Genomic DNA, 26,640 nt, shown 5'->3' with positions numbered 1-26,640 from the left:
TATGCAGAAACATCTCAACAAATATTTTATCAAAGTCAAAGCTTGCCGACGTATAAAAATACAGAGGCACAACTTGACTTTTGCAATGAAATCCAGACATTTGAAATGAATGCCAGCTCTTCCATAAATGAGCTGACAAAATAGCTTCTCAGAAAGCTAAGCTTGCGCTTTGATACTTTACATTTTAACAATTTCAAGTGTTCTTAGTTTCTTCCATTTCTTTTAGTGAACTTGTCATGTCCTATATATCCATCCTGGCTTTTCTTATTTATTTTCAATATTGCACACAAAAGAATGCTCCTAAGAGCTGATATTCAAGTCATTGATCAATAAACACAAAATTTGTGAACTCTTGGCAGCACCAGCCCAAATTCATATTTCTTTCATTTCATTGGCTATTTCAACAAGCCAAATCCAAAGAGATTGTACCGATGCAGGAGGAGCAAATTTTCATCTTCTAACCTCTGGGTCCCTGAATTTCAAACTTGTTTCATCAATAAAAATTGCTTATTACCACTTCCACGTAAAGCTCACTTTCAAACAACACCACAACAACCATCCATATTTGAACCAAGGATGACAGAATCATAACTTTAGAATTACACTAGCACACGTGGAATAAAGATGGTGCATTTTCTGGTGTCTTACGAAAAACAAATAAGCATTGCATTGCTCGTGCCAATTTGGATTAGTTTAAAATTTTAAATTTACATCCAGATAATTACTTAAAAAACATGAAATGGATCAGGTTTCAAAATGGCTCACAACTTTCAATTTCTTGCAGACCACGATATAATTTCTGGCAAGGGCTTGTGGAGAGTTTAGTCTTACCTGGGACTTTAGCAGAGAATAAATTCTGCTGTTTTAGTTGGAGCCACTAGTGCATTCAATAAATTGTAAAATACACAAAACCAAGTTGGGAACAGAATCTTCCAACTGATTTACACATTCAGGAATTCATAGTGTAGGGAAACCCACAGTCACAATCAAGCAAAGTTCATAAATAGGTTTGCTCCTTTCCCAGACTTCTTTTGAGCACAAACGAACATGTAACCCACAAAGAATAATGAACTAGCTTGTATAATAGCTCACCTTACGGACTGCTGGTGTGGCTTGCCTTGGTATACTTATACTACCAAATCCAATTTTCCCCTTTTTCTCAGCAGGTTTCAAAATTTGAAACGAACACATCAGACTTTCATCAACACTCATCATGGCCCCCGCATTATCAAATTCACCACAATAATTGGGGGCCGAAAAGATTGTAACAAGCTGCCTCTTCGCAAAGAACTCATAACCATCTTCCACGACCTGTAAAAAAAATACCAACATCCTACAGATTAAAGTAATTGATGAGATGCCACCAAAATATTTCACAATTCTCAAAAAGTGGAGAGAAAATCCAAGAGAAAAACCTGATGAGCACGACAGATAAGGTCTAGATCATGCTTTTTTAATAATTCATTAACCTTGTCAGCTCCAAAGGTGTATGAGACACCACGGTCATTCTCCCCCCAGCCTTCAACATCTTTATCTGGATCAGCCCAAAGAAGGTCACACAACAATCCCTGATCCGGTACATCTGTAGGTCGAGAAATATTCCTAATCTGACTCAAGTCATTCAACTCAGGAGATAAGCCTCCATGCATACAGAGAATTTTTTCATCAATAAGTGCAGCAACAGGCAAACAGTTGAAACAGTCTGTGAAAATTTTCCACAGACGAACATTGAACCGGCGCTTACATTCATCATAGAAACCATAAATTCTGTTAATAGAAGCACATTCATGATTTCCTCTCAAGAGAAAGAAGTTTTCTGGGTATTTTATCTTGTACGCTAGCAGGAGGCATATCGTCTCTATACTCTGCTTTCCACGATCTACATAATCGCCTAGAAACAAATAATTTGCTGCTGGTGGAAATCCACCATACTCAAATAGCCTTAAAAGGTCCGAATATTGACCATGGATATCCCCTGTGGAAACAATAAGAAAGATACATACATTAAATTGTTGAACAAAAAATCTAGCCAAAACAAATCTGTTTTGTGTATTAGTCTTGAAACATTCATGTGTACTTGCGGCACAAGCATACTGTTTCAGAAATTCACTACATGATGTGCATGCCATAGCAATTTCAAACATGCAGTAGAACACTGTATTTCTATATTTTGACCTAAGTACCAGTTTATATGTTTATGCCCTGCACTCTGAATGCCACTATTACTAAACCTTTTGTCAGAGATTGAGATTATCAAGAGCTTCAGATAACCTGGGACTGCATCCATACATTTAAGCAAGTGATGTACAACCTGCAAAACGCGATGAAGCATGGACCCCAACAAGTTCAGGACTTGCCATTTAACTTCGCTCAAACTAATGCAAAACCCAACCTAACACTGAACACATCAAGACTGGACTCCAGTCAATTGAACCTAGTCAAAACACTGCCTGTTGATTGAAGGGTTTGCTACTGACTAGCATCCATAATTCAGATAAACTGACTATATATTTCCATTGGAGATATATGTTTTCTGTTGATTGTCAATGCTACAAAATCGCAGTTGAAAATATATGGTACTTTCCCTGTTGAACATACTCTTGGCAAGCATCCCAAAGAATGAGCTAGCTAGGTAAACACTGCAGAATCATCCTAACATGATTGATGCAAAATAAAACCAACAGGCTCAATTGGCTTTTGGTGGTTATAGTTCTCATATAGCTCTTTGAGGTATGCTTTTGACTTTAAGGTTCGAGTTCCACCAATAACCCCTAAAGATATGGCTTTAGATATGATAGTATTTAAAATGTTTTACTATAAATGCTGCAAAAACACTAATCCAAACATTTTTTAAGAAAACCCAAATTGGATATGAGAAAAAGCCCTGCAAGCAGACTCTCCCTTCTTTAAAATTAAGACAAGATGAGACAGTTTATTTGCCACAAGCACATCAGAAAAACTATACATCTAGGAGTGGCAGGCAAACTTTGATGTATACATAAACAATGATAACCCAAGATGTGTGTACATTAATATTAGAACCTTTGATATCTTTGCCAAAAATCCTCAAACTTACCACTGGACCACAACCCAATGAATAATATGTACAAATTCTAGGACCTAAGTCATCTTGACTACAAGCACAACATCTTACTGTTAGACTGCAGCCCACCTGTACAGCATAAACTAAGTCCCAGAATTCAAGCTTCATGAATAGAGGGAAGTAAATGCTTTTCGTAGTTTTCAATTCAATGGCAGGCATGGAAATATTGATGATACAAGGGAGGATTAGACGACAAGTAAACTAAACAGCTATAAACAATCTCAGATACCCAACAATTTTAAAATTGTCAGTAAATGTCCGTGTAGAGTTCTTATCAATGTCTAGTCTCAATCCCATTAATTCAGAGATGAATGTTATAAATTTTTGAAAAAGTCCACATATTAGGAGTATTTGAAACAAATGCTATGGTTCAACATATATAAGAGATAATGTAAAAAAATTTTACTGAATTAACACTGAAAGCACTCAACTGAATGCTCTCTTCCAAGGAGCTGATCTAAACTTATTTTATAGAATGCCCATTTTGCATCCATGACCATTGACAATTTAAGTACTATGCTACAACTTACAAGGTCCTCCTATATAGGTTGAAATATTGGAAAAATTTGATCCAGATCCATGCAGCAGCATATTATCTGAATCCGGCATTCCATTTCAGCCCTAATTTCAAGGCAGATGGGGAGGTTCTTAGTGGGCTGTACTCAGTCATGGAGAAGATGGCACCTGCTGGTTGTACTCAGACCGAACTTATGCGAGAGATACAGTTGTTTTCAAATGCTCAAGGGGAGAACTTCTCTCGTACTATCTGCAAAGAAAGTAGGACAACTATGATGCCAGGTAAAAATACATTCTAAGGCATAATTTTAATTTTATTATATATTGTTAAATGAGAGTTGAGAGTGAGACTGATTTTTTTATTTTTCTCATTTCAAATTCAGATAATTGGTGGAACTTTTTTGGCCCAAAAACACCAAATATTCAGAAGTTGGCCATTCGCATTTTGAGCCAACCATGCAGCGCATCTGGTTGTGAGCGCAATTGGAGTATGTTTTAGCCAAGGTTGCATGGGAACTCGTACCCAACCCCTGGGTACTCGTACCGGAGACTCGGACGCGTATCCGGCACCAAAAACTTGGTTGGAAGCATCTCCATAGAGAGGAGACTTCCCGCTAACGTATCTGCCCGTCTCCCACCGTCTCCAAGCCAAACAAAAAAAAGGAAACCTTAAAATGTTAAAAAAAAAAAAAAAAAAATGCAACAAAATAATCAAAATGTAGTACAAACGGAAAAAAAAACAATGCTCAAAACAAATGCAGGTCACAAGGATTTCTTAAAACGTTGCAACAGCCATTACTAAATTATTATATTATATTTAATGTCATTATATTTTCAGAATTTCTATAAATCATTAAATTATATTTAAAAGAAATTGGCGTCTCCAAGTATCCACGTCTCCTATTTTGAAAAAATAGACGTACCAGTGCCAGCACTAATCTCCAAAGTCTCCAAGTGCCCCTGTACCCATGCAACCTTGGTTTGAGCACATACACTCCAAGAAGCGCAAGAGATTATCTGTAGAGAAGATGAACGATCTTGTCTTTGCTCACTACAACCTCCGCCTCGGAATGAGAAGGAATGCATTGGCTGGCATCACCCCTATCATTCTAGATGAGATTGATCCTAAAGCCGAGTGGGCCACTAAGACAGAACCTATCTTTAGTGAGGACAACATTGATTGGGTCGACCAGGCAGATGCAGAGGCTGAGGCTATAGCCATGGCAGAGGAGGAGGAGAGAGCACAAGCAAAGACAGCAGAGTCAAAGGCAGACAGTGACAGATATTCCTGATGTTGGTGAGGCTAGCATGGTGTCACAGGGAGAGGCTATGGCTGCCGAATCATCCAGGATCTACCTTCGATGACTTCGCAGGGGGCCGGCGCCAGGGGATGCAAGCTCCTCTGAGCCATAGGCTTGTAGTTGTTTTTACTTTTGGTATTTGTATGGAACATTTGATCATATGATGGCATGGATTTTTTATTCCAGGAGTTTTGTAATATTGTATAAATTTGACAATATTTATATATCTATGTTTGTTATTTCCTTCAGCTACAATTTGTGTTTATGCTTGTGTGATTGATGTATACTTGTGTATGTAATCAAATTAGCTTCTATTTGATGATGTTATTGTGTCTTTAAGGTGTATTTAATAAAGGGTGCATGAAACAAGTTTTAAATCTTTAAAAATCTCTAAATTTTTTGAGTTTTTCACTTTGCCGAGTCCCACTGAGTCAGAGCCGAGTTTTGACTCCAAGTCTTGAGTCCCGAGATGATTCGGCCTTGCCGAGTCCGAGACAAATTTCTTTGGGATGGCCTGGGGTTCGGCAAGATTCAACCAAGCCACCCTGGGTATCTTGTGGATGAGGCTAGGCCCATGGGTACCTAGGAAGGGACCCACATGGCAGTGACCATAAAATCACTGATTTTTTTAATATCTCTTAAAACAAAAAGACTTCTAAATGACCTGTTTTTGTCCTAAACCGTATTTTGCCTAAAGTTAGTCATTTCTCCTTCGTTTCACAACTAGAAGAGACCAAAACAATATTTGCCTCCAAGCTGCCATGTTTTCTTGTTAAAGGTTGCTAAATATTTCTTCCAAGATGAAGGCTACAAGAAATAAAGAACTGCACCTAGAAGATTCATCTATCAAAAATGAGTTTATCTTGTAATTTTTTAAAGTTATATAAAATCATTTCAGTTTTTCCCAAATTTTTTCAACTTTTTGAAAATGTTTTGAATATTTTTCTAAACCTTTTATACATAATATAGGCGTTATAATTGTTGTTTGTAACTAGGATAATGTATGGGTTCGAATTGCCTTAAAGGCAACATCCGAACCCACTTAGGACTGGGCCCTACCTAACAGGTAATGTGCCCCAAGGTTAAGCCCAGCCCTATCCTAAAAACCCCACGCTACGACAAATATTGGCGCCCAAATTAAAGGAGGCCGACTTGCAATAAAACAAAGTTAAAGATGCATATAAATATAAGACACCTTGCAAGTCAATATCACTCATTCATTTATTCAGCGAATTAGCTCTGCCTGAAGAAGTGCGAACTTGCTCTTGAGGATGTGAAATTGTCCAGACTTATGCGAACTAGTTCTAGAGGACAAAGGCAATTTTGGTACAGACTTGAAGAAGTGCAGATCTGTCATTCATGAAGGATTCAGATTTGTAAAGGGAGCTAAGTATTGTACTTTTGCTATCAAGAGAATATATAATCTGACCTAAGGGTCTTTAATGCTGGGTTTTTCCTCCTTGGAGGTTTTCCCAGGGTATTTGTGTTTGTCTATGATTTACTTCCTTCATTTCTGATTTTACTGAATTATAACTTATTAAAATGCTACAAATCTGATTACAATCTAGGGCATATTTAAAGGATATAAATCTGTTTAACAAACCTAGGATATAAAATTACATGTTATCAGAGCCAAGTTGTCACCAATTTCTGATGCATATAGCTGCTGTGTGTTTTCAGATTAAAATGTCAGGTTTGAAGGCTGAAGATAGACTTGAAGGAGCCATTGATTTTGCTGCTTGGAAAGTCCGTATTCTATTGATCCTTGAAGAGAATGATCTGCTGAAATTTGTAGAAGAAGAAAGGTTGTCTCCTCCAGAAGATGCTGAAGAGCTGAAACAGTTCAAGAAAGATTCCCTCAAGGCTAGGAGGATCATAATTGAGTCCGTCAAGAATCATCTTGTCATTGTCATATTAAAGTTTGTGTCTGCCAGGGAAATGATCAAACACTTGGAAGGGATGTATGAAGTCAACAACCTCAGCAGGGCCCTTGCTCTAAGACAGCAGCTTCTTCACATGAAAATGAAAGAAGAAAACTCATTCATAGCCTACTTCATGAAGATCAATGAACTAAAGGACAAGCTAAGCACTCTTGATTGCCAAATCTCGGATAAAGATCTTGCTATGATTGCATTAAATGGTCTACCTGATGAATGGGAACCATTCATTCGTAGCATTGGTGGAAGAGCCGATCGTCCCAACTTTGAGCGTCTTCAATCTGATTGCATCGAAGAGGAATCTCGAATTGAGGTAAGAGGAAAACTCAAGAACTCTCACAAAGATAATCATGTTCTCTTAGCTAAATCTAGGAAAGGTGGACATTGGAAGAAAGAAAAGAGAAGCAAAGATTTCAGATCCTCCTCCTATGATCCAAGGAAAAAGTCAAGAGATTCCTCTCACATTCGTTGCTTCAGATGTGATAAGTATGGTCACTATGCCAGAGATTGTCAGAATGACCCAAAGGAAAGGGAAGCCAACTTAAATGAAGTTGCCGAACAAAGTGAAGATTACCTTCTTATCTCTGCTCTATCCAGCAATGTTCCCACGGACAGCAATACGTGGATACTTGACAGTGGTGCCTCCAGACACATCTTAGGATTTCGTGAGCATCTCTCAGATCTGATTGAAAAGGACACCAAACTTCATGTAGTAATCGATGATGATGCTCAATACTCGGTAAAAGGTTCTGGCACTACCTCTTTAAAACTAGATTCTGGTATTTCCTTACAACTATGTGATATTCTCTTTGTACCTGGTATTAAAAGAAATCTTATTTCCATTTCTGCCTTAGAAGATAAGGGTTTGCAAATAGCATTTTCTAAAGGGAAAGTACAGGCTTGCCTAAGAAATCTAATTTCAAATCTGCTCATATTATTGGAAATAGATGTGATAGTTTATATAAGCTTGCAGCTAATCCAATTCAAGCTCTCATTCATGAGACCCCTGAATCATGCAAGCTATGGCATAGAAGATTGGGTCACCTACACTTCCAAGCTCTCCCCACTCTCGGTAAAATGGTTAAAGGTATGCCTAAACTCAGTTTATCTCATGATGATGCTTGTAAAGGTTGTGCAATGGGTAAGAATGTAAAGAATCCTTTTCGTAAAAACGATAGTAGGGCTAAAGAAAGGTTAGAACTTATTCATTCAGATTTATGTGGTCCTATGTCTGTAGCATCTCCTAGCGGCTTCCTATATTATGTTATCTTCGTAGATGATTTCTCTAGGAAAACATGGATCTATTTTCTTAAATCCAAAGAGTCTGAAGAAGTCCTAAACAGATTTAAAGAATTCAAAGCCTTAGTTGAAAATACTACAAGAAATAGAATTAAATGTTTGAGGTCTGACAATGGAGGTGAATACACCTCAGGTAGTTTCTATGACTTTTGTGTTAAAGCAAGAATTAAGAGGGAGTTCTGCGTTCCCTAAAATCCTCAGCAAAATGGAGTTGCTGAAAGAAAGAACAGGACCATTGTTGAAGCTGCAAGAGCCATGATCCATGATCAAGACCCGCAACCTTTTCTATGAGCGGAAGCATCCAAAACAGCAGTTTATATTCAGAATAGATGTCCTCATCGCACCCTAAAGGATGTAACTCCTAAAGAAGCATTCACAGGAATCAAACCTGACATCAGTCACCTAAGGATATTCGGGAGCCCGATGTATGTCCATGTGCCTAAAGAACAACTAACCAAGTTGGATCCATCTGGAAAGAAAGGCATCTTAGTGGGATACAGCGAATCTTCCAAAGCCTTCAGAATCTACATTCCAGGTCAAAGGTATGTTGAGGTAAGTAGAGATGTAACTTTTGAAGAAGATATTGCTTTCAAAAGATCTAAAGGTTCATTATCCAACAATAATGATATGGTGATTGAAAATCAAGATTCAATAGTTGATGCTAACCCTAAGATACAGGAGGAGTCTATTGACCTTCCAGATCAGAAAGTTCAGAATGACCCATCAGAACCTATGCACTCTACCGATATACCTCAGGATATTGTGGGCTGCAAGAAGAGACCACTTTGGGTTAGAAACACGATTCAAGATGCTTAAGGATTTGCTGCTCCCAGAGGAACCTTTAGAAATAGCAAGAGATTCCAAAATCACGCCAACTACATTTCTATGATGTGCAATATCATTGAATCTGAACCTCACAATGTTGAAGAAGCTATGTCCCATCATGCTTGGAAATTAGCCATGGATGAAGAGTATGGGTCTATCATCAAAAATGATGTCTGGGACATTGTACCCAGACCCAAAGGTAAGTCTGTTGTTTCCTCTAAATGGTTGTTTAAAATTAAACATAATGGTGATGGTAGTATTGAAAAATATAAAGCTAGGTTTGTAGCTCGTGGTTTTTCTCAAAAGGAAGGAATAGATTATGAAGAAACCTTTGCCCCTGTTGCTAGATATACTTCTATTAGATCTATAATAGCTATTGCTGTAGCCAAAGGTTGAGAGCTGCATCAAATGGACGTTAAGACAGCCTTCCTCAATGGTGTCATTGAGGAGGAAGTCTACATTGAGCAACCAGAAGGTTATGAAATCCATAAAAGAGATTCTCATGTTTGCAGGATGAAGAAAGCCTTATATGGGCTCAAATAGGCTCCTCGTGCTTGGTATGAAAGAATTGATAAGTACTTACTAAGCTTAGGATTTTGCAAGAATGATGTTGATGCTAACATTTACTTGAAAGTTTATAATGATGAGATGCTTATTTTAGTTTTGTATGTGGATGATTTATTTCTCACTGGTGAAAGTAAATTAATCATAAGATGTAAGAAAGAATTAGGCTCAAAATTTGAAATGAAGTACTTAGGTCTAATGCATTACTTCCTAGGGTTAGAAGTATGGCAAAGATCCAATGAAATTTTTCTAAGTCAAGGAAAATATACTATTGATATTTTGAAAAGATTTAGAATGATAGATTGTAAACCTATGCATACTCCTATGGAATCTAACTTAAAGAAGTTAAGTGTTTCTGCAGCTAACTCTGATTTTGCAGATCCATCTGATGAGTACAGGCAGTTGATTGGTTCCCTAATGTACCTAGTCAATACTAGGCCACATATCTGTTATGCTATGAATGCTCTCAGTCAGTTCATGAGCTTACCTAAACTTGTTCACCCGGTTGCTGCCAAGCACATTCTAAGATACCTGCGTGGCACGATTGGTTATGGGCTGAAGTATTCACTTAATACCTCAATCCTCTTGGAAGGCTACTCAGATTCAAATTGGGCAGGAAGTGTCAAGGACAGAAAAAGTACTTCAGGTATCTGCTTCAACTTGGGCTCTGCAGTGACCTCTTGGGCATGTAGAAAGCAATCTTCGGTAGCATTAAGCACTGCAGAAGCTGAGTACATTGCCGCATCTGTTGCATCCAACGAAGCAGTGTGGCTTCGCAAGCTCCTTGTTGGATTATTTGGTCAAGCTAGTGGTCCTACCACCATTCATTGTGATAGTCAAACCTGTATAAAGATGTCAGTAAATCCTGTATTCCATGATCGGTCCAAACATGTGGAAACTCACTATCATTTCATTTGGGACATGGTGCAAAGAGGCGCCATTCATCTAAAGTACATTAGCACAGATGAACAGATTGCGAACATCCTTACCAAACTTTTATCCAGAGTGAAGTTCGAATACTTCAGAGACAGACTTGGCGTTGTGGAAAACGGAACCCTGATTGAGAGGGAGCTTCAATCTCAGTGACTCTTCTGCAGCACTTTGAATCATTCTTTGCTTGTGTGCAAGAATGAATTATGTCCAATCTATGCTTGTGTGCTAGATGGATAATTGTAATTATGTAAAGACCCACTTGTGTATTACACTTTCTATGCTCGTGTGCTAGAACCATCCTATGCTTGTGTGCTAGGTGGAAGATGTAATTCTATGCTTGTGTGCTAGATGGAACTCTAAAGGTTCAGATTATGTATTCTCTTCTTCCCTAGTTAAGAGGGAGTGTTGTTTCTAACTAGGATAATGTATGGGTTCGGATGTTGCCTTTTTCGGATTGCCTTAAAGGCAACATCTGAACCCACTTAGGACTGGGCCCTATCCTAAAGGGTAACGTGCCCCAAGGTTAAGCCCAGCCCTATCCTAAAAACCCCACGCTACGACAAATATTGGCACCCAAATTAAAGGAGGCCGACTTGCAATAAAACAAAGTTAAAGATGCATATAAAAATAAGACACCTTGCAAGTCAATATCACTCATTCATTTATTCAGCGAATTAGCTCTGCCTGAAGAAGTGCGAACTTGCTCTTGAGGGTGCGAAATTGTCCAGACTTATGCGAACTAGTTCTAGAGGACAAAGGCAATTTTGGTACAGACTTGAAGAAGTGCAGATCTGTCATTCGTGAAGGATTCAGATTTGTAAAGGGAGCTAAGTATTGTACTTTTGCTATCAAGAGAATATATAATCTGACCTAAGGGTCTTTAATGCTGGGTTTTTCCTCCTTCAGGTTTTCCCAAGGTATTTGTGTTTGTCTCTGATCTACTTCCTTCATTTCTGATTTTACTGAATTATGACTTATTAAAAATGCTACAAATCTGATTACAATCTAGGGCATATTTAAAGGATATAAATCTGTTTAACAAACCTAGGATATAAAATTACAATAATGTCCCACCACTTTTTTGTCTTTCTCAAGTTAATGTAATGTAGAGTTGTAATTTTTTTTTGTTATTCATACAAAATGGTTGGTAGTTCTAGTTCAGTTACCCTAGAGTCAAAGAAGCCATTCAAAATTAATGCAGCATCACCTCCTTGGTGACATACATGCAAAATTGAGCAGCTTCCTGGAGGCAGGGGTTTCCATTAGCACTGTAGTCAATCTGAGAATGAGAATAAGTGCTCATGTAATCAAATGTAAGCTCACCTATGCATTATAATTGACTTGGGAATAAGAGTTTGTCCAAGGCTGAATAAAAAAGATAGTCAAAGGAACAAATATAGGCCACTCAATATTGTCATTGCAGTGACCCCTAATGGGATGATGTTTCAATGATAATCAGTTGTGATGGGCAAGTGAAGGATGCAAACTTCTTTTTTATTGAATAAAGCTGATTACAAAGAAATAATAGTAGTCCAAAGAATGAACTAAAGAAAAAATAGTTCGATTGTGAAGAGCAAGTGAAGGATGTAAACTTCATTACCAATATCTTTATACAATCCAGTGATATGGTTGTGAAGGATGCAAACTTCATTACCAATAAAGCTGATTACAAAGAAATAATAGTAGTCCAAAGAATGAACTAAAGAAATAATAGTTCAATTGTGAAGAGCAAGTGAAGGATGCAAACTTCATTATCAATATCTTTATACAATCCAGTGATATGGTGGGCATCAAAAACATTGTTCAGGTCATAATGAACAAAAATAATTAGCATACCTATCTTTAGAGGAATATAGGTAAAGTACGCCAAAGATATCATCTTTGTTCATTATTCCACTTAAAAAATTATTATATTATTATTAAACTATTGACCAAACCAAAACAAAAACTCTATTAAGACTACATCATTATTATAATACTATCATATCATTATATTTTTATTTTATATTCATTCTTATCCTTATTGTTGAGAAAAAATTGGATTTTATGTAGGGACATTTTCAATCCCTCATAATTAATAAGATTATTTCATATCTATTATTATACTACCATTTTATAGATTATCTGATATCGATCAATGATGGAGATCTCATAATGACAAAGTCAACTGATTGTATCATGGAGATGGACAAAATTGATTGATCAGTTAAACTCAAAGTCAGTGGGAGTTGAAAGGTGGAAGTGAAGATAAAATAATTTAAAATTAAAAATTATAATAAATTGATTTTTTTATTTTTCATGCATTTAAGTGTCACAAACACGTCAAATTAAATACTTCTAGTTTTTATTGACGGACGCTTTTGCATCCATATGTGAGTATAATATGCCTTTGGCATAAGGAAACTAATTTAATAGTGGAGGGTACATTTAGGTGCATATGTTTTGGACACTACATGTCATCCACTCCCTCCACTCAATAATACATATGATTGGCACAAAAATTTAGTGGGTTCAAGAAATCTACACCAAGACTAAGGAGACTAAATGTTTGTGACAAATCATCATATTTCTAAACCTTCTCCAACTTGGAATAGTAGAAGATAAACCTCAAGTTCCTGTACAAGTTCGTTCCCGAACTGGCCATGGGTACACCCACAATAAATTTCGAGCACCCAAGTTCCTTGTGGGTTCTTTTGGGAGATACCCTGGCCGAACCTGGGCCAAACCCAAGGGGACCCAAGAGTAGTCTAACAAAAAAAAAAGTTATTTTTTAAAACATTTGTATAAACAAAAAAATGCCCACGTACATAATTTTGCCCTTAAGTGGCAAGGGCGTTGTTTGTCAACCTCATTGTGAGTTGTGCCCAAACCCCCACGAGGGGCACTGCCCCTCGACCCCATTGGAGTTGTTGGGCATTGCCACCAAACCCCCATGAGGGGTGTTGCCTTTCAACCCCAATGTGGTCTCGACTCCCTAGCCCCCTCTAGTTATAAGAAACCTGATTACAATGTGGGGTGACAAGGAATCGAAATATAATTGGTTGCACAACCACACACACACACACAAACGCGCACACGAAAAAAATTGTCATACGATTGTACCTCACGCACAAAAAAAATTGTCATACCATTATACCAAGTTCTAATACCCATATATGTGCCCATACCAAAAGTACTAACTTAGCTTTTATTATTTTACACCATGATAGATTGTCAAGTCTCAATATGCATCACATAATCATCTTGAGGCGACTTTGAAAATGCAAGTGTCATTGAGCACCATGGTCGTCAACACTCTTTAGAGTGTATGAATATTCAAAGAGAGCCCAAAAAGTCAAAACATTAATCCTATACAATGGCTGGTGGGCTCATATGAAATACATTTTTAATTTCATGAAGCTCATTATAAGAATGATTAGATATGTTGGACACAAATCAACCAAATTGAGAAGAAATTTATGATGGCATAAACTCCATAGTTGAAAAAATAAGGACCATAATAGAACTCAAGGAGAATAACCCTACAAAAGCATTTTTAAGAAGTGAAAAAAAATACTGATTACCGTTGGAACAAAATGACCACACCTTTGTATCTCCTAACAATTGCTTTGTTTCCAAAATATTACAACATGGATATTTTCTTTGTCAAAGAGGGTGACACCATATAGAGAGGAAGAGGTTGCTATTGGATACAAGACTGCATTCAAAAGAATATTCTAAAATGTAGGTATATAAAGTGTTTTCTTAAATGAGTTTGGCAATTTAATATCTTCAAGAAATCATGATATTTCCATTTTTCAAGACAAGCATAGGAAAGACACTCGTGAATGATATTTGATTACCATTGGAACAAAATGACCACACCTTTGTATCTCCTAACAATTGCTTTGTTTCCAAAATATTACAACATGGATATTTTCTTTGTCAAAGAGGGTGACACCATATAGAGAGGAAGAGGTTGCTATTGGATACAAAACTGCATTCAAAAGAATATTCTAAAATGTAGATATATAAAGTGTTTTCTTAAATGAGTTTGGCAATTTAATATCTTCAAGAAATCATGATATTTCCATTTTTCAAGACAAGCATAGGAAAGACACTCATGAATGATAACACATAAATGGCCTGTTGAATTTCCGGGCTGTGCTTGTTCACCGCAGGCAAACATCAGATTGTTGCCTTCCCAACCATAGACGATAAGGTGTTATCGTCACCCCCAAGCACAAGTTCGCTTACTGCGAACTTCATATATTCATTGTGTGTGAAAGACTACAAGACAATTCAATATATATGAGGTAAGACTACCTAAAAGACCTCAAGTCGGCCTCACTGATTTGACGCCAAGAATAGGGTCAATCCAATTTAATTACAAGTTACTTATTTAGTGCCAGACCAATACCTTTGTATTAAACATATAAGCTGCGCATTTTATGGAGAATTGCTAAGGCCGAAAGGCCAATTAGCAATTCCAAGACTAGGTCGGCCCTCGCTAGGGATCCGACCTAGCTACATGTCAACACTCCCTCTTAGCTAGGGAGGATACTTCCAAATAAGCAAGTCACATCATGGCTGCTCCCATGAAAACCAAATGACGTTCTACATCATGAAATGATATGCATCATGTAATCCACATCTATGGCCCATAACCAACAGTGCCTTGCAAATGTCTCTCAGGTTGGAATAAATTTTAGTGTCTCAGACCAGCAGTCAGACTTTCAGTATTTAATTTCAGATTAACATTAAGTAAATGATAAGCAAGTAAACGAAAGAAAGAAAACAAGTGCACAAGAGACCAACTCAATTACCCTGGGAAAACCTCCAAAACTGCACACTTGAATGAATCAGGTCTTCCTCTTTTAATACACCAGGTCTGCACTTCTATATTCACCAGGTCTGCTCTTTCATTACAACTGAATCTGCACTTTCAAGTGTGCTTCAGGTGTGCAAGAATGAGTCTCTCAGTGCAATAAGGAGCACCAAAATTTGCTATATCTTCCTTGGATAAATTCGCCAGGTTCACTGATTATTTTCGCACACCAAGAGGCAGATGAATTTCGCTAAGAGCATGAATGAATGATTGTGTTTAAACTTGTCAAATAGCCTTTATTTATATGGTGCCTATACCCTTTTAAGTCGACTTATTTGAATATATATTTTGGCGCCAATTTGATTTGAGTGTGGCGTGTTCATTATAGGGCTGGCCCTATTTAGGAACACGCTATCTTCTTTGGCGTGAAGGGTCCAGCTCTACACGTTACCCTTTGGCAAAAGGGCCCAGTGCTTTAGGGATTCGGATTTTGCCTTAGGCAATCCGAATCCCCCTTTTTCTTAGCCTAGTTACAAACAACACTCCCTCTTAACTAGGGAAGAAAATGAATACATAATCAGAACCTTTAGAGTTCCATCTAGCACACAAGCGTAGAATTACATCTTCCACCTAGCACACGAGCATAGGATGGTTCTAGCACACAAGCATAGAAAGTGTAATACACAAGTGGGTCTTTACATAATTACAATTTTCCATCTAGCACACAAGCATAGAATGGAACCTTCCATTCTTGCACACAAGCGAAGAATGGACATTGGCTAAGAGCACTCATTGCATAACAGGTGTCAGGTCTAGTGCTAACTAGATACATCAAGGATCCAATCAACTGTTTGTACTCAAATGGATCTGCCAAATCAAAGTTAGCCGCAAACATACTCAACCTTTCAAGTTGGTTTCCATAGGAGTAGTCATAGATTTGCAATCCATCATTCTAAATCTTTTCAAAAAATTAATTGATTTAGTTAGATCTTTGTCATACTTCTAATCCTAGAAGGAAATGCATTAGACCTAGTTCCTTCATTTCAAATTCTGCTGCTAATTCTTACAAAATCCTAAGCTTACCGAATATTGTCAATTCTTCCATCTAGAATTTACTGAGGATTGTAGGGAACGTAGGACTCCCTCTTAATCCTTGAAATGAGATACATAATATAAGAATCCTATTAGGGAAAACAATCATAGGATTTTCATAAATCAGAAGAATGCTAAATTTCCTTTTCCTTTACTTTTACTTTCTACGAAGGGATCCATAGCATAATGACATATCGTCAGTCATCTCTTTAAGTAAGGAAATGAGTTGATGACTTGTATAGGCTCTCATGCCTATTCCAAGCTCCCTCTGAAGCATAATAGTTTAAGACTTATTGACATCAAAATTAGAATCAAACATGATTAATAATAGCATGAACATGATACAAGCATATATAAAACTTCTCTTTTACCCGCGTCCTTAAGTTGTTTCATGAAGCTCTGGTGGCTGAGCGGCCTTTGGATCTTGCCATCTACCTTCAGCTTAGTGACGATGCTCAGAATGTTGGCATAACAACCAAAGTTGTTGATGGTCAAACAATGTGCATGACGATGAACTTTCTGAAAAGCCTACACCCCTTGACCTTGAGAATTACCTCAAAACATGAAGCTGAAATGTCAATACTGAAATCATACATGATTTAACAAAATTTATTCAACCATATGAATACTTATCTCTTTCTAGGTTGGTCTTCTACCAACGTTCTGCTCCGTATCAGAGCTTCCAGCCATACTGAAGTATCTAGCGAAGATGGTTGCATGGCCTTCGGCCCTCGCCATTGCTCATCGTCTATCTCCATCTTGGTGGCGTCAACATGCCAAGCCACCAAACGCTTTCACTGTAATCGACAAACGATCAAGAATGTCGACCATGCATTGTGATCACATTCTGCGATTGCCAATTTCTTATATTGCGACCCATTCAAATGCAAATACAACGAACTCCTTTCGAGGTTATTGCGCATACAAACACCGTGAATATGGCTCTCGACGAGCACTGCGGCAGCGACCATCCCTCCAATTTTGAATGACTATGACGAGGCAAATACTGCGGACATACCCCTGTGATCATACACGGATACACCCTACGATCAATGAGATCACCGTGAGTAGCCTGCAGTCACCACCTTCTGCGATCTCAGTGTATCGAGATGAGTCTCCATACACCCCCTCGATGCACTGTGATTATTGATATCACCTTACGGTAGATGCGGCCTCCATGTGTGAATACGCCTGCTACGATCACCACTGCGACCTTGATGCCTCCACGACTCCTGGCAAACACAATAACTCCATCACGACCCAAATCTGGTTCGAGTTTCCACCTTGTCACGATTAAATGATCAGCTCAGTGATAAAAATGCGAATATTCTCATGGTGATCACGGTGCGGATTAAAAACATGTTCGTGGACACCTCCCTGCTACACAACTATAACCATCCATGGCTCACACTGTGAACACAGCTCCCTGCAAATATCTTCAGCACCATGATCGTGCAAAACAAGGCGAATATACCAAGCAGTGAGGAATAGCGGCTTCCTCCCTGCATTTACGCCTCCAGGTGAATATGGTGACTACAATGTCTGGCAGTCACACTGTGAATGCGGCTGCCAATGGTCACAAACAATGCATACACTTCTGCGATTCATTTTGAACATGGAGAATACAAAACTTGAAATGCGATCATGATTATGCGATAATGTGAGCACACTGCGGATGCAAATGCGAATACACCGCGAACATCACTAACACGATCACTGCGATGATCCTGCGATGATTTGGATATACCCCAATGTCCATTGCGAATACTTCGTGAATACTCTGCAACGAACACGGGGCTGCGAAGCCACGACCACCATGCGGATAATGCAAATGCAATCCACAGCGATTGTGAGTACCTTGCGACTGTGATCACTAAGCTCGAAATGTGATTTACCCTTGACTATACGATGATTGCCAAGCGAACATTGAGATTGTCACACTACAACTGCAACTCTCTCGGGCCGCATCCGACTAAATCTGCAATTTAGGAAAGTCGTAGCTCTGATACCATGTTGAATTTCCGGGCTGTGCTTGTTCACCGCAGGCAAACATCAGATTGTTGCCTTCCCAACCATAGACGATAAGGTCTTATTGTCACCCCCAAGCACAAGTTTGCTTACTGCGAATTTCATATATTCATTGTGTGTGAAAGACTACAAGACAATTGAATATATATGAGGTAATACTACCTAAAAGACCTCAAGTCGACCTTACTGATTTGACGCCAAGAATAGGGTCAGTCCTATTTAATTACAAGTTACTTATTTAGGGCCAGACCAATACCTTTGTATTAAACATATAAGCTGCGCATTTTATGGAGAATTGCTAAGGCCGAAAGGCCAATTAGCAATTCCAAGACTAGGTCAGCCCTCGCTAGGGATCTGACCTAGCTACATGTCAACATGGCCAAAGCTCTACAACCTCTTCCAATAAAAAATCTCTCTCAAGTATGCATTTTTTAATTTTTTAACTCTCTTACTTTTCTTTTGCTACTAGATACTATAATTTATGCTTATTGCAAGTTCTTCAACTAAGAAAAATTGGAATACATACTCCTTTATCCACTCAAAGGAAGTCAAGGATTTGGTCTCTATGCACTCCAACTTGTGTCTCTTGTCACAGTAGAAAGCTAGTTATAATGATGGGATGATGAGAAATTGTGATCTAACCCCCGAGTGTGTCAACTTAGATGCCTCTATTGCACAACTCATTTTAGTACCTTTAGATGGGGCAGATTTTGCATATGACATGGCTAGCAAGAGCAGCATTGCAACTAATTGTGATTCAAATAAACTGAATGTTGACGTTAATGCTCTTGATGTAGAACAATGTGAAGATTGTTGATTGTAATTTTACTTTTGTATTGACATTTGAAAAATTATTGAATTATGATCTTATGAGTAGTTTTCTTTTTACGAATTCTAAAGTATTTTTGCGTTTTGTCAATTACGAGTGTTAATAATTTTATATTTTTTTAATAAATTAAAATTAAAATTATATTGAGTATTATATCTTTATATTCTTTTAATATATATACACAAACCTGTATACAAGCCCAGGCAAAAGAAAATTGTTGTATTGCATACCCAAACTTCAAGCCAAAACCGGCAACTTAGTTTGAGTATTTAAGGCATGTATACCTCCTATCATCTATCTTGGATTTATTTGCTCATATGATAACAAAATGTACCAATGGCTCTTAATCCCAAGACATAACACCTACAAATGTAAGCAATTGCCTTTCCAAGTCATTACAATAAGCATCTTGCATTCATACAGTTCCATAAGCTCATTGTCCAAACATTTTTTACAATCTCTTATTGAAATAATACTTGCACCCATATCATTGTTCCGATTTATTGATGTCCAACTCAGTACCATCAGGCTTGTCACCTTTGAGCTTTGAAAAAAGTTACAACTTAATGTTCAATAATTCAAAATGTTAATGCAATAACAAAACTACACATTACAATAACTGACAAAGTTTTGGGAATAACATGCAACCTCAGATAAAATTATCAGAACTCAAGACAATCTAATATCATTCTAAAACAAAAGATCATAAGGGCACACATAGTTCAATATTCATTTAGTTCTTATAGAACAATCAACTAAATAAATGTTATACTGGATAATGGATATATCAACTTGTTTTGTAATGCATGTATGTTGGAAAGTGAAGAAATGTTAATGTCAAACTAGCTTATACCCCAACCATATCAGTGATATGTAGTGTACTACACAAGTTATGCAGTCATGTGAATTCCCTGAAATCCCAATTGTTCAAATAATAAAAGTTATAATAAAATATCAATTGCTTAATTAATCACTTACACCAATATAGTGAAATAAAGAAATTGAACCTTTTGCATGTATCTAACAACATGTCAAATTTTTTACACTTATCATATCTTATCAAAGTGAACCTATTGGAATGGCTTCAAAAACAGCTGCAGAAGCAAGGAAGTGAGGGAGAGACTCATTATATTATCCACAGCCCTGGAAGCCATTGTAGACTATTAACTCATAAGGGGCACCATATTTAAGGGCATAGTGAAATAATTGACGCATGTAAATTTGCAGAATGAATGAAAAAAATGCAGCATAAAATAACACTATGAACTGCTCTCAAGTAATAAATGCTGAGGAATGGAAGGTAATTAAAACAGTGGAGAATAAAGAGAACAAATTGAACAATGAAGAACACATGATAGAATATTTGAGGATGCAGAAAGGCATAAGGAAGAATTCAACACACCAAAAAAGATGGAGAAAACAAGACAGATATAGGAAGGACTATATAGCCTGCCAAAAAAATATTTGAAGATGGGACACATTTGCAGTTTCTGACATTAAATAACTAAACCTTAGTTCAGTAGGGATACGTGATAACCATCTACCAATGCTTTTAAAAATTCAAAGTCCAAGGAGCAGTGGTGTAATAGTAATGGTGGCCTTGTAAGAGTTTTGCCCAGCTTCAAATCTCCCTCACCTAACTAAGGTGGCCCAATAACTCCAATAGACATGTCAAAGTTGCGGAGTAACTATCAGAAGGAAATTTCAAGTATGACCCATTTGACCCATTTACAAATGCCACACCCTACAATGAATTAAAAGGAAGGCATGGGATCCATGTGAAAATGTCCTAATAATTAGTATTTAGTATCTACCATGTTTATACATCTACTTTACAAATCAAAAGATACTAATGATGATTTATTACATCTAATACCAGAGTAAAATTTCAGTTTAGGTGATTCCTGAAACATATATATGTAAAAAACATTTTCTTTGGCATAGGTAAACACATGCCTCTTTCATGACCATTGAACTATTTTATAAAAGAAAATCTGATGCTCAAGAGAACTGTTTTCTCCATTAATATGGTAAGTACATTTTCTGTTCTCATTATAGAAATTCTATTAAAACAAAACATCTGAGTATGCCAGCATCTCCAAAGAATTGAGAATCAAAGTCATTATATCCCTTACAAAGTAAAAACATCCACCAAGCTGTACATATAAATTACAGCTTATTCAATCTTTGGCAAGACAAAGAACAAAAACAGAATCAGCATAATACAATCTGTAGATAACTTGCAACTGGAATTCATTAAAAATTAAAATATTGAACACAGAAGCCAGAGTAAATCTTTTATATAAAACAATTAGAAATTAGAATACAAGATAACAGATATTGACAGCTTGTAAGCTCAGATGAAATCCCAGAACTGGTAGGACCATTTGCAAACATACAAAATGAGGAATAGAAAGAAAGATCAAAACACAGACAAAGATCATGAGTTATTTAAGAAAAATTCAGATTACCATGAGAGTTATAAACTTATAAAAAGGTTCAAAATTGAAGGAAGAAAGAAATGCTGGTGTGCAAGAATTAGGAGCAATTCATCATGTTACACATTAAAAATGAATCACGAGGACTTAAAGAGTCTACCATGGAACAGCATTGAGAATAAAACCTGCTGATTAGGATATTTCAATAGAATGAAGTACAGATTACACTTCCAGTATGCCATAAATAAATAGGTTGAAGAAGAAGATTGTCAAACAACTAAGAAATCAACCAACTTTAAGCCAATGCATAATTGGCCTTGAGATGATGCACAATTGAGTAGTGCAAACTGCAAACAATCCTCCATAAAACTCTCTTATCAGGTAGGAAAACCCCTTGTCAGGAAAGAACAGGTCAGATTATTCGACCTCAATTATTCACAGGGTTGAGGTAATTCCCCATGCAATCAAGAGTAAACCCCTGGACAACAAGATTGCTTGGTCTCAAACAACTGATGCATACAGTCTACTTGACAATTTCTCCAGCAATAAACTTTGAACTCAAGCACTGTAATAAGTCTGGGCCAGCACTTAAGCCCTAAGACTTAACAACTTGGTCAAATAAATAAATAAAGTACCTCGAATAGTAGTTGCAATACAAGTTTTGGGTTTGGAGGACTCAAAGAAGAGAAGCTAAAGATTCTGAATTGAATGCAGCAAGACAAGAAAGTAGAAGTGGAACAAATAATAGACAAGACACTGATGTACAATTTGAATGTAATTGTAGTGATTTGTTTTACTTATAATGAAGAGTGCCAGAAAGTGATAGGTTGCATAATCTAAGGAAGGCAACAGCAACATGAAACATGTAACGTAGAGATGATATATGAAAAGGGAAAGGTTTGTCTATTAAAAAAAAAGTACTTTTGAAACAGACACGGGTGCAAAGAAAAGGAACTTTGACGGATAAAGGTAGTTTGGACAATAGAAAATAGTAGACAAAAGTACAGAGAGGGAAGAGAGAAATTCGAATATACAAAAAGGTACAAAACACAGCTGGGATAGAATGATAGCTTTGCCTGCCAAAAAAAAATCTTTCCATCAGTTTACATCTGCAATAAATGAGATCCCAAGAAAGAAAGCAGATGTGGTACAACAGTTAGAAAAAAAAGCCAATAAGGAACATGAAATCAACTTCAAGCCTGAGCCTGAGGAAAGTGTTCTTCGTGTGAACTGCGATTGCAGAAAAAAATAATGGAATTTCAGTAAAGCATGTAATTCTTGGAACATAATCTTGTCTACACCAGACAACGTAAGTCTTTTAAATTTTTAGCAACACGTGTCACGGCTACTAAACTATTCCAGAGACAATTTATAACACTTAAATGCTCTATTTCTCATTTACCAATGAGCCTCTTGAGCTTCCAGGTGATAATATTGTTGGCTCAATGCCAGTTTTCAACATGTAAATACTCTTCAAACACAAATATGCAAACATGCTCACTAACATGAAGCCTGAATGATTCCATTGCTAAGATAAACACTCCCGGAACAAGATATACACAGAAAACTGATCTTTATTATAATTGCAGTTACACCAGTAGTAAGGATACAGCAGGAGCTATCTGGATATATAGTACATACAAACATCCTTATCATATGCAAGCCATTGCCTTCATTATGGACAACCTTTGACATAAAATCATGCGGCACCATTGTGAGTCCAAATCCTAATTTATCATGTTTGGATTTGAATTGGAATTCAAACATCCAAAATTTAAGAATGATAATAAAATCATTGGCAAAACACAGCAGTATACAACTATAAACTGGTGATAGAATTCAACTAGCACAGTGTAACCCCCCGGAAAAATGATCAAGTTATTTTGGCTTGCATAAGGGATAATAAATATTAAATGGTTTTTGAGAGTACAATAAACTTAATAATATATGTTGAAACTGCATATTTCCATCCACAAATAAATTGCAAACCAGACATATAAATAGAAAGAAAAAAATCTTCATATTAAATCCTAATGCAAATCACGTCATCAATTAAGAACAAACAATTAAGACCAAATATTCTAGTCGCATTGTAAAGGGGGTGTATTGGGAAAATAAAAATAGAAAACCCGCACAGAAAATTGTTCTTATTATAATTGTGAGCACATTGGTAGGAAGAACATAACAGGAACTAATTGCATCAATTTGCAGCACAAAATGCAAATTTCAGATGCACAATTTATAAATATAAAATTCCTGGCAAACATATTGTATGCTAGTTGTTGCCTTCATTTATGGACAATTTTAACATTAAATCATACGGCACTATTTTGAGTCCAATTTAAATGTTGATATAAGGTCAAATCCTGAATTGTCATGTTCAAGTTTGAATGAAACTCAAGCAGTATATCATCCAAAATCCAAGAATGGTGATAAAAGCATTGGCAATACACAGAGGCATAAAATTTCTATAAACTGGTAATAGAATTCAATTGGTAGAATTTGACCCTGAAGACAAAAATCAAGTTATTTGGCTTGCATAAGAAATCATAAATAGCAAAATACTTTTAAGTGCAACAAGCTTGATAAAATATATTGACATCAAACATTTCCATTCACGTGAATTGTAAACAAGACAAACGAACAGAAAGAAAGACATCTTCGAATTAGATACTGCTCCGGGTCACAGCATCATTTAAAAATTAATAACAAGCAAGAGAAAACAGACATTCTAAACCCATTGAGAAGGGTGTACCCCTAACCATGTCTAAAATTGTGCCAAAATAACTAAAAAGCCATATTCACAGTAAAGAAACAACTAAAAACACAGTCACTATGCAAGTAAATTTATTGGCCTCGTTGCCTTTCAATATTTCCTTAATTCAAAGCTATGTCTTCTATTGAGTAAGGTGCTTCTTTGAAAACAATAACAACTTTGCCCAAGCAACTTATTGCTCAAGGCAGAACAAGTAGCGACCACATAGGCATTGCGGACGCTGTCAAAGCACCAAATGAAATGAACTAATAATAAATCTTTTAAAATTCAAAAAACTTGTTGCAAACTCTATAATATTGCAGCCGCCAGTCTCCTGACTTGTTAAAAAACATCTATCTACTAAATTATGACAAGGATTGGACCTCTAACACGTTGGACGGCAGCAAAGAAACCCAAAAGAAGAGCTCTAGTAAAAATAAGAAAGACGATACAAATTTTGTAGATTTTCCAGCATCTAAAGTATATATTGCACAAAAAAAGTTAGCAAACCTCAGGGGTTAACAAAACCAGAAGACGAGAGTTAATTCTAATTAGGGTTCTTTTTCATTTCAAATCTAGGAAAAGCCTCAAGCAGTTCACAGAGTTCCACCCTCAACTAATGTAAATACGGGGAATCAAGCCAGTAAGCACCGACACTTTTGAAAAGACATTCAAAACCGCAACACAAAACGACCATACAGGAAAATAACACAGGCCGGCCACAGTACATAACGAGTTCTACAATTTTCTAAACCTATGCAAAAAATTAAAAATAGAAAACAAAAAATTAAGAAAACTAAGAAAGACTAAAACTATCAAACCTAAACAGAAAAAGAAATGAAGAGGATAGAAGAAAAAGAATTCGGAAAACTAACCGCAGATCTTTATGGGGGCCTCGAGCTCGAGCAAATTAGGCTGGCTGAGAAATATATCCTTAGACGCCTGACAGAGTTGCCGGATTTCTGCCTCCGTCACCTGCACTTGCCGCAAAGTCCTCGCTCCCTTTGCCTCCAATAGCCTCCGTATTATATCATCCAATACACTACTATCCATCGACATCTTCCGCGACTCCCTTTAAAACCCCCGTCTTGCCCGGAGCACTATCCAGAAAGTTCTGAAAAGCTTCCAGAAGCTTCTTCTTCTTCTGCGCAATAGCAGATAAATTCACAAACCAAATTCCACCATCATTTCACAGGCCGTGCTTATCGGAAGACGTAGCGAGAAAGACCAGATTCGAACCGCGACCTGATAAATATAAATGAACAGATCAAAAGAAGGAATCTGTTACTCTGTGATACAGCTAGACGGAAAAAGTCCACGTTTTATTCCTGTGATGCAATTTAGGTTTGATTTGCCGTCGGGACTGACGGCCATGTAGAGTGGGACCGTCACCGTCCGTGTGTTTTATTGAGTTTACCGTCTAAAATTAAGTGGATTCCCTTTGTAAACCCTCTCCCAGTTCGGGAGATTTTTTTGAGGGGAGAAGTTTTTTTTTTTCTTTTTTTTTTAAATGAATGGTAATTTGGAAAAAGAACAATTTTTCATCGACTTATTTGTTGAACGAGGAATCCAATATTTGTTTTTTTTATAATATTTGTTTAATGTCTCCTCGGTTTCAGCATTTGATTTTCTATTATTCAAAAGGATAAATAAGGATTTTTTTAAAACTTTGTTGGGGGTTGAAAGGTGAAAAGGTGTCATGGGAAGGGGATGTTTTGATAAATGTATATATGACAAATGGTGCAATCTTGGATAAAGTTGAGTTCATTTTTTTATATATATTTTTGTTTATTGTTTTATCTATTTATTTATTGCATTTATCTACACACCATCTATGTATCATTGTTAGTTTTATGTATTTGATTGTTTGTGATCGAGGACTTGTTTCTTTATAAAAATTTAAATCACATCTTGATTGATTGTGTTTGGATAGTTATTGAAAATAATTCAAAAATTAATAAAATAGCAAATCACATTGAAGGGGTGACCTTTAATAACTAAAAAATAATAACATGAAATCAATATCAAAGGTTATGATGGTTTGGGAGAGTTTTTATCTTCCTTGTTTATAGGCATAATTATGTATGGACACATATTGTCATTCGAATTGAGTAGATTAAAGAATAACTAAAATAAATATTACACTTGGGAATGTAGAATATTAAGATTGTAACAAACTAATCTCATTTACCCTCATACCTTAAGCCAACCAA

At 36.8% G+C, this 26,640-nt stretch overlaps 1 protein-coding gene across 2 annotated transcripts; it reads right to left on the bottom strand.

The window, feature by feature from the left end:
• On the bottom strand, nt 1-25,845 carry LOC131031143 (serine/threonine-protein phosphatase PP1). Of its 2 annotated transcripts, XM_057962184.2 has the most exons (4): nt 25,303-25,845; nt 1,416-1,975; nt 1,093-1,311; nt 1-472 (listed from the first exon to the last, which is right to left on the bottom strand). In XM_057962184.2, exons 1-4 carry the CDS (start codon nt 25,484-25,486, stop codon nt 458-460), a joined length of 978 nt encoding a protein of 325 aa, XP_057818167.1. In that variant the 5' UTR covers nt 25,487-25,845; the 3' UTR covers nt 1-457. The 2 variants fall into 2 exon arrangements, with proteins under 2 accessions (XP_057818167.1, XP_057818166.1); XM_057962183.2 differs by lacking the exon at nt 1-472 and having other exon boundaries at nt 645-1,311; nt 25,303-25,843.
• Nucleotides 25,846-26,640: the final 795 nt, after the last annotated feature.

The sequence above is a fragment of the Cryptomeria japonica genome, chromosome 7, assembly GCF_030272615.1.
Source record: "Cryptomeria japonica chromosome 7, Sugi_1.0, whole genome shotgun sequence".
In the NCBI taxonomy this organism is placed as follows: domain Eukaryota; kingdom Viridiplantae; phylum Streptophyta; class Pinopsida; order Cupressales; family Cupressaceae; genus Cryptomeria; species Cryptomeria japonica.
The sequence above is the reverse complement of the archived record's forward strand: the minus strand, read 5'-3'. Positions and strand labels throughout refer to the sequence as shown.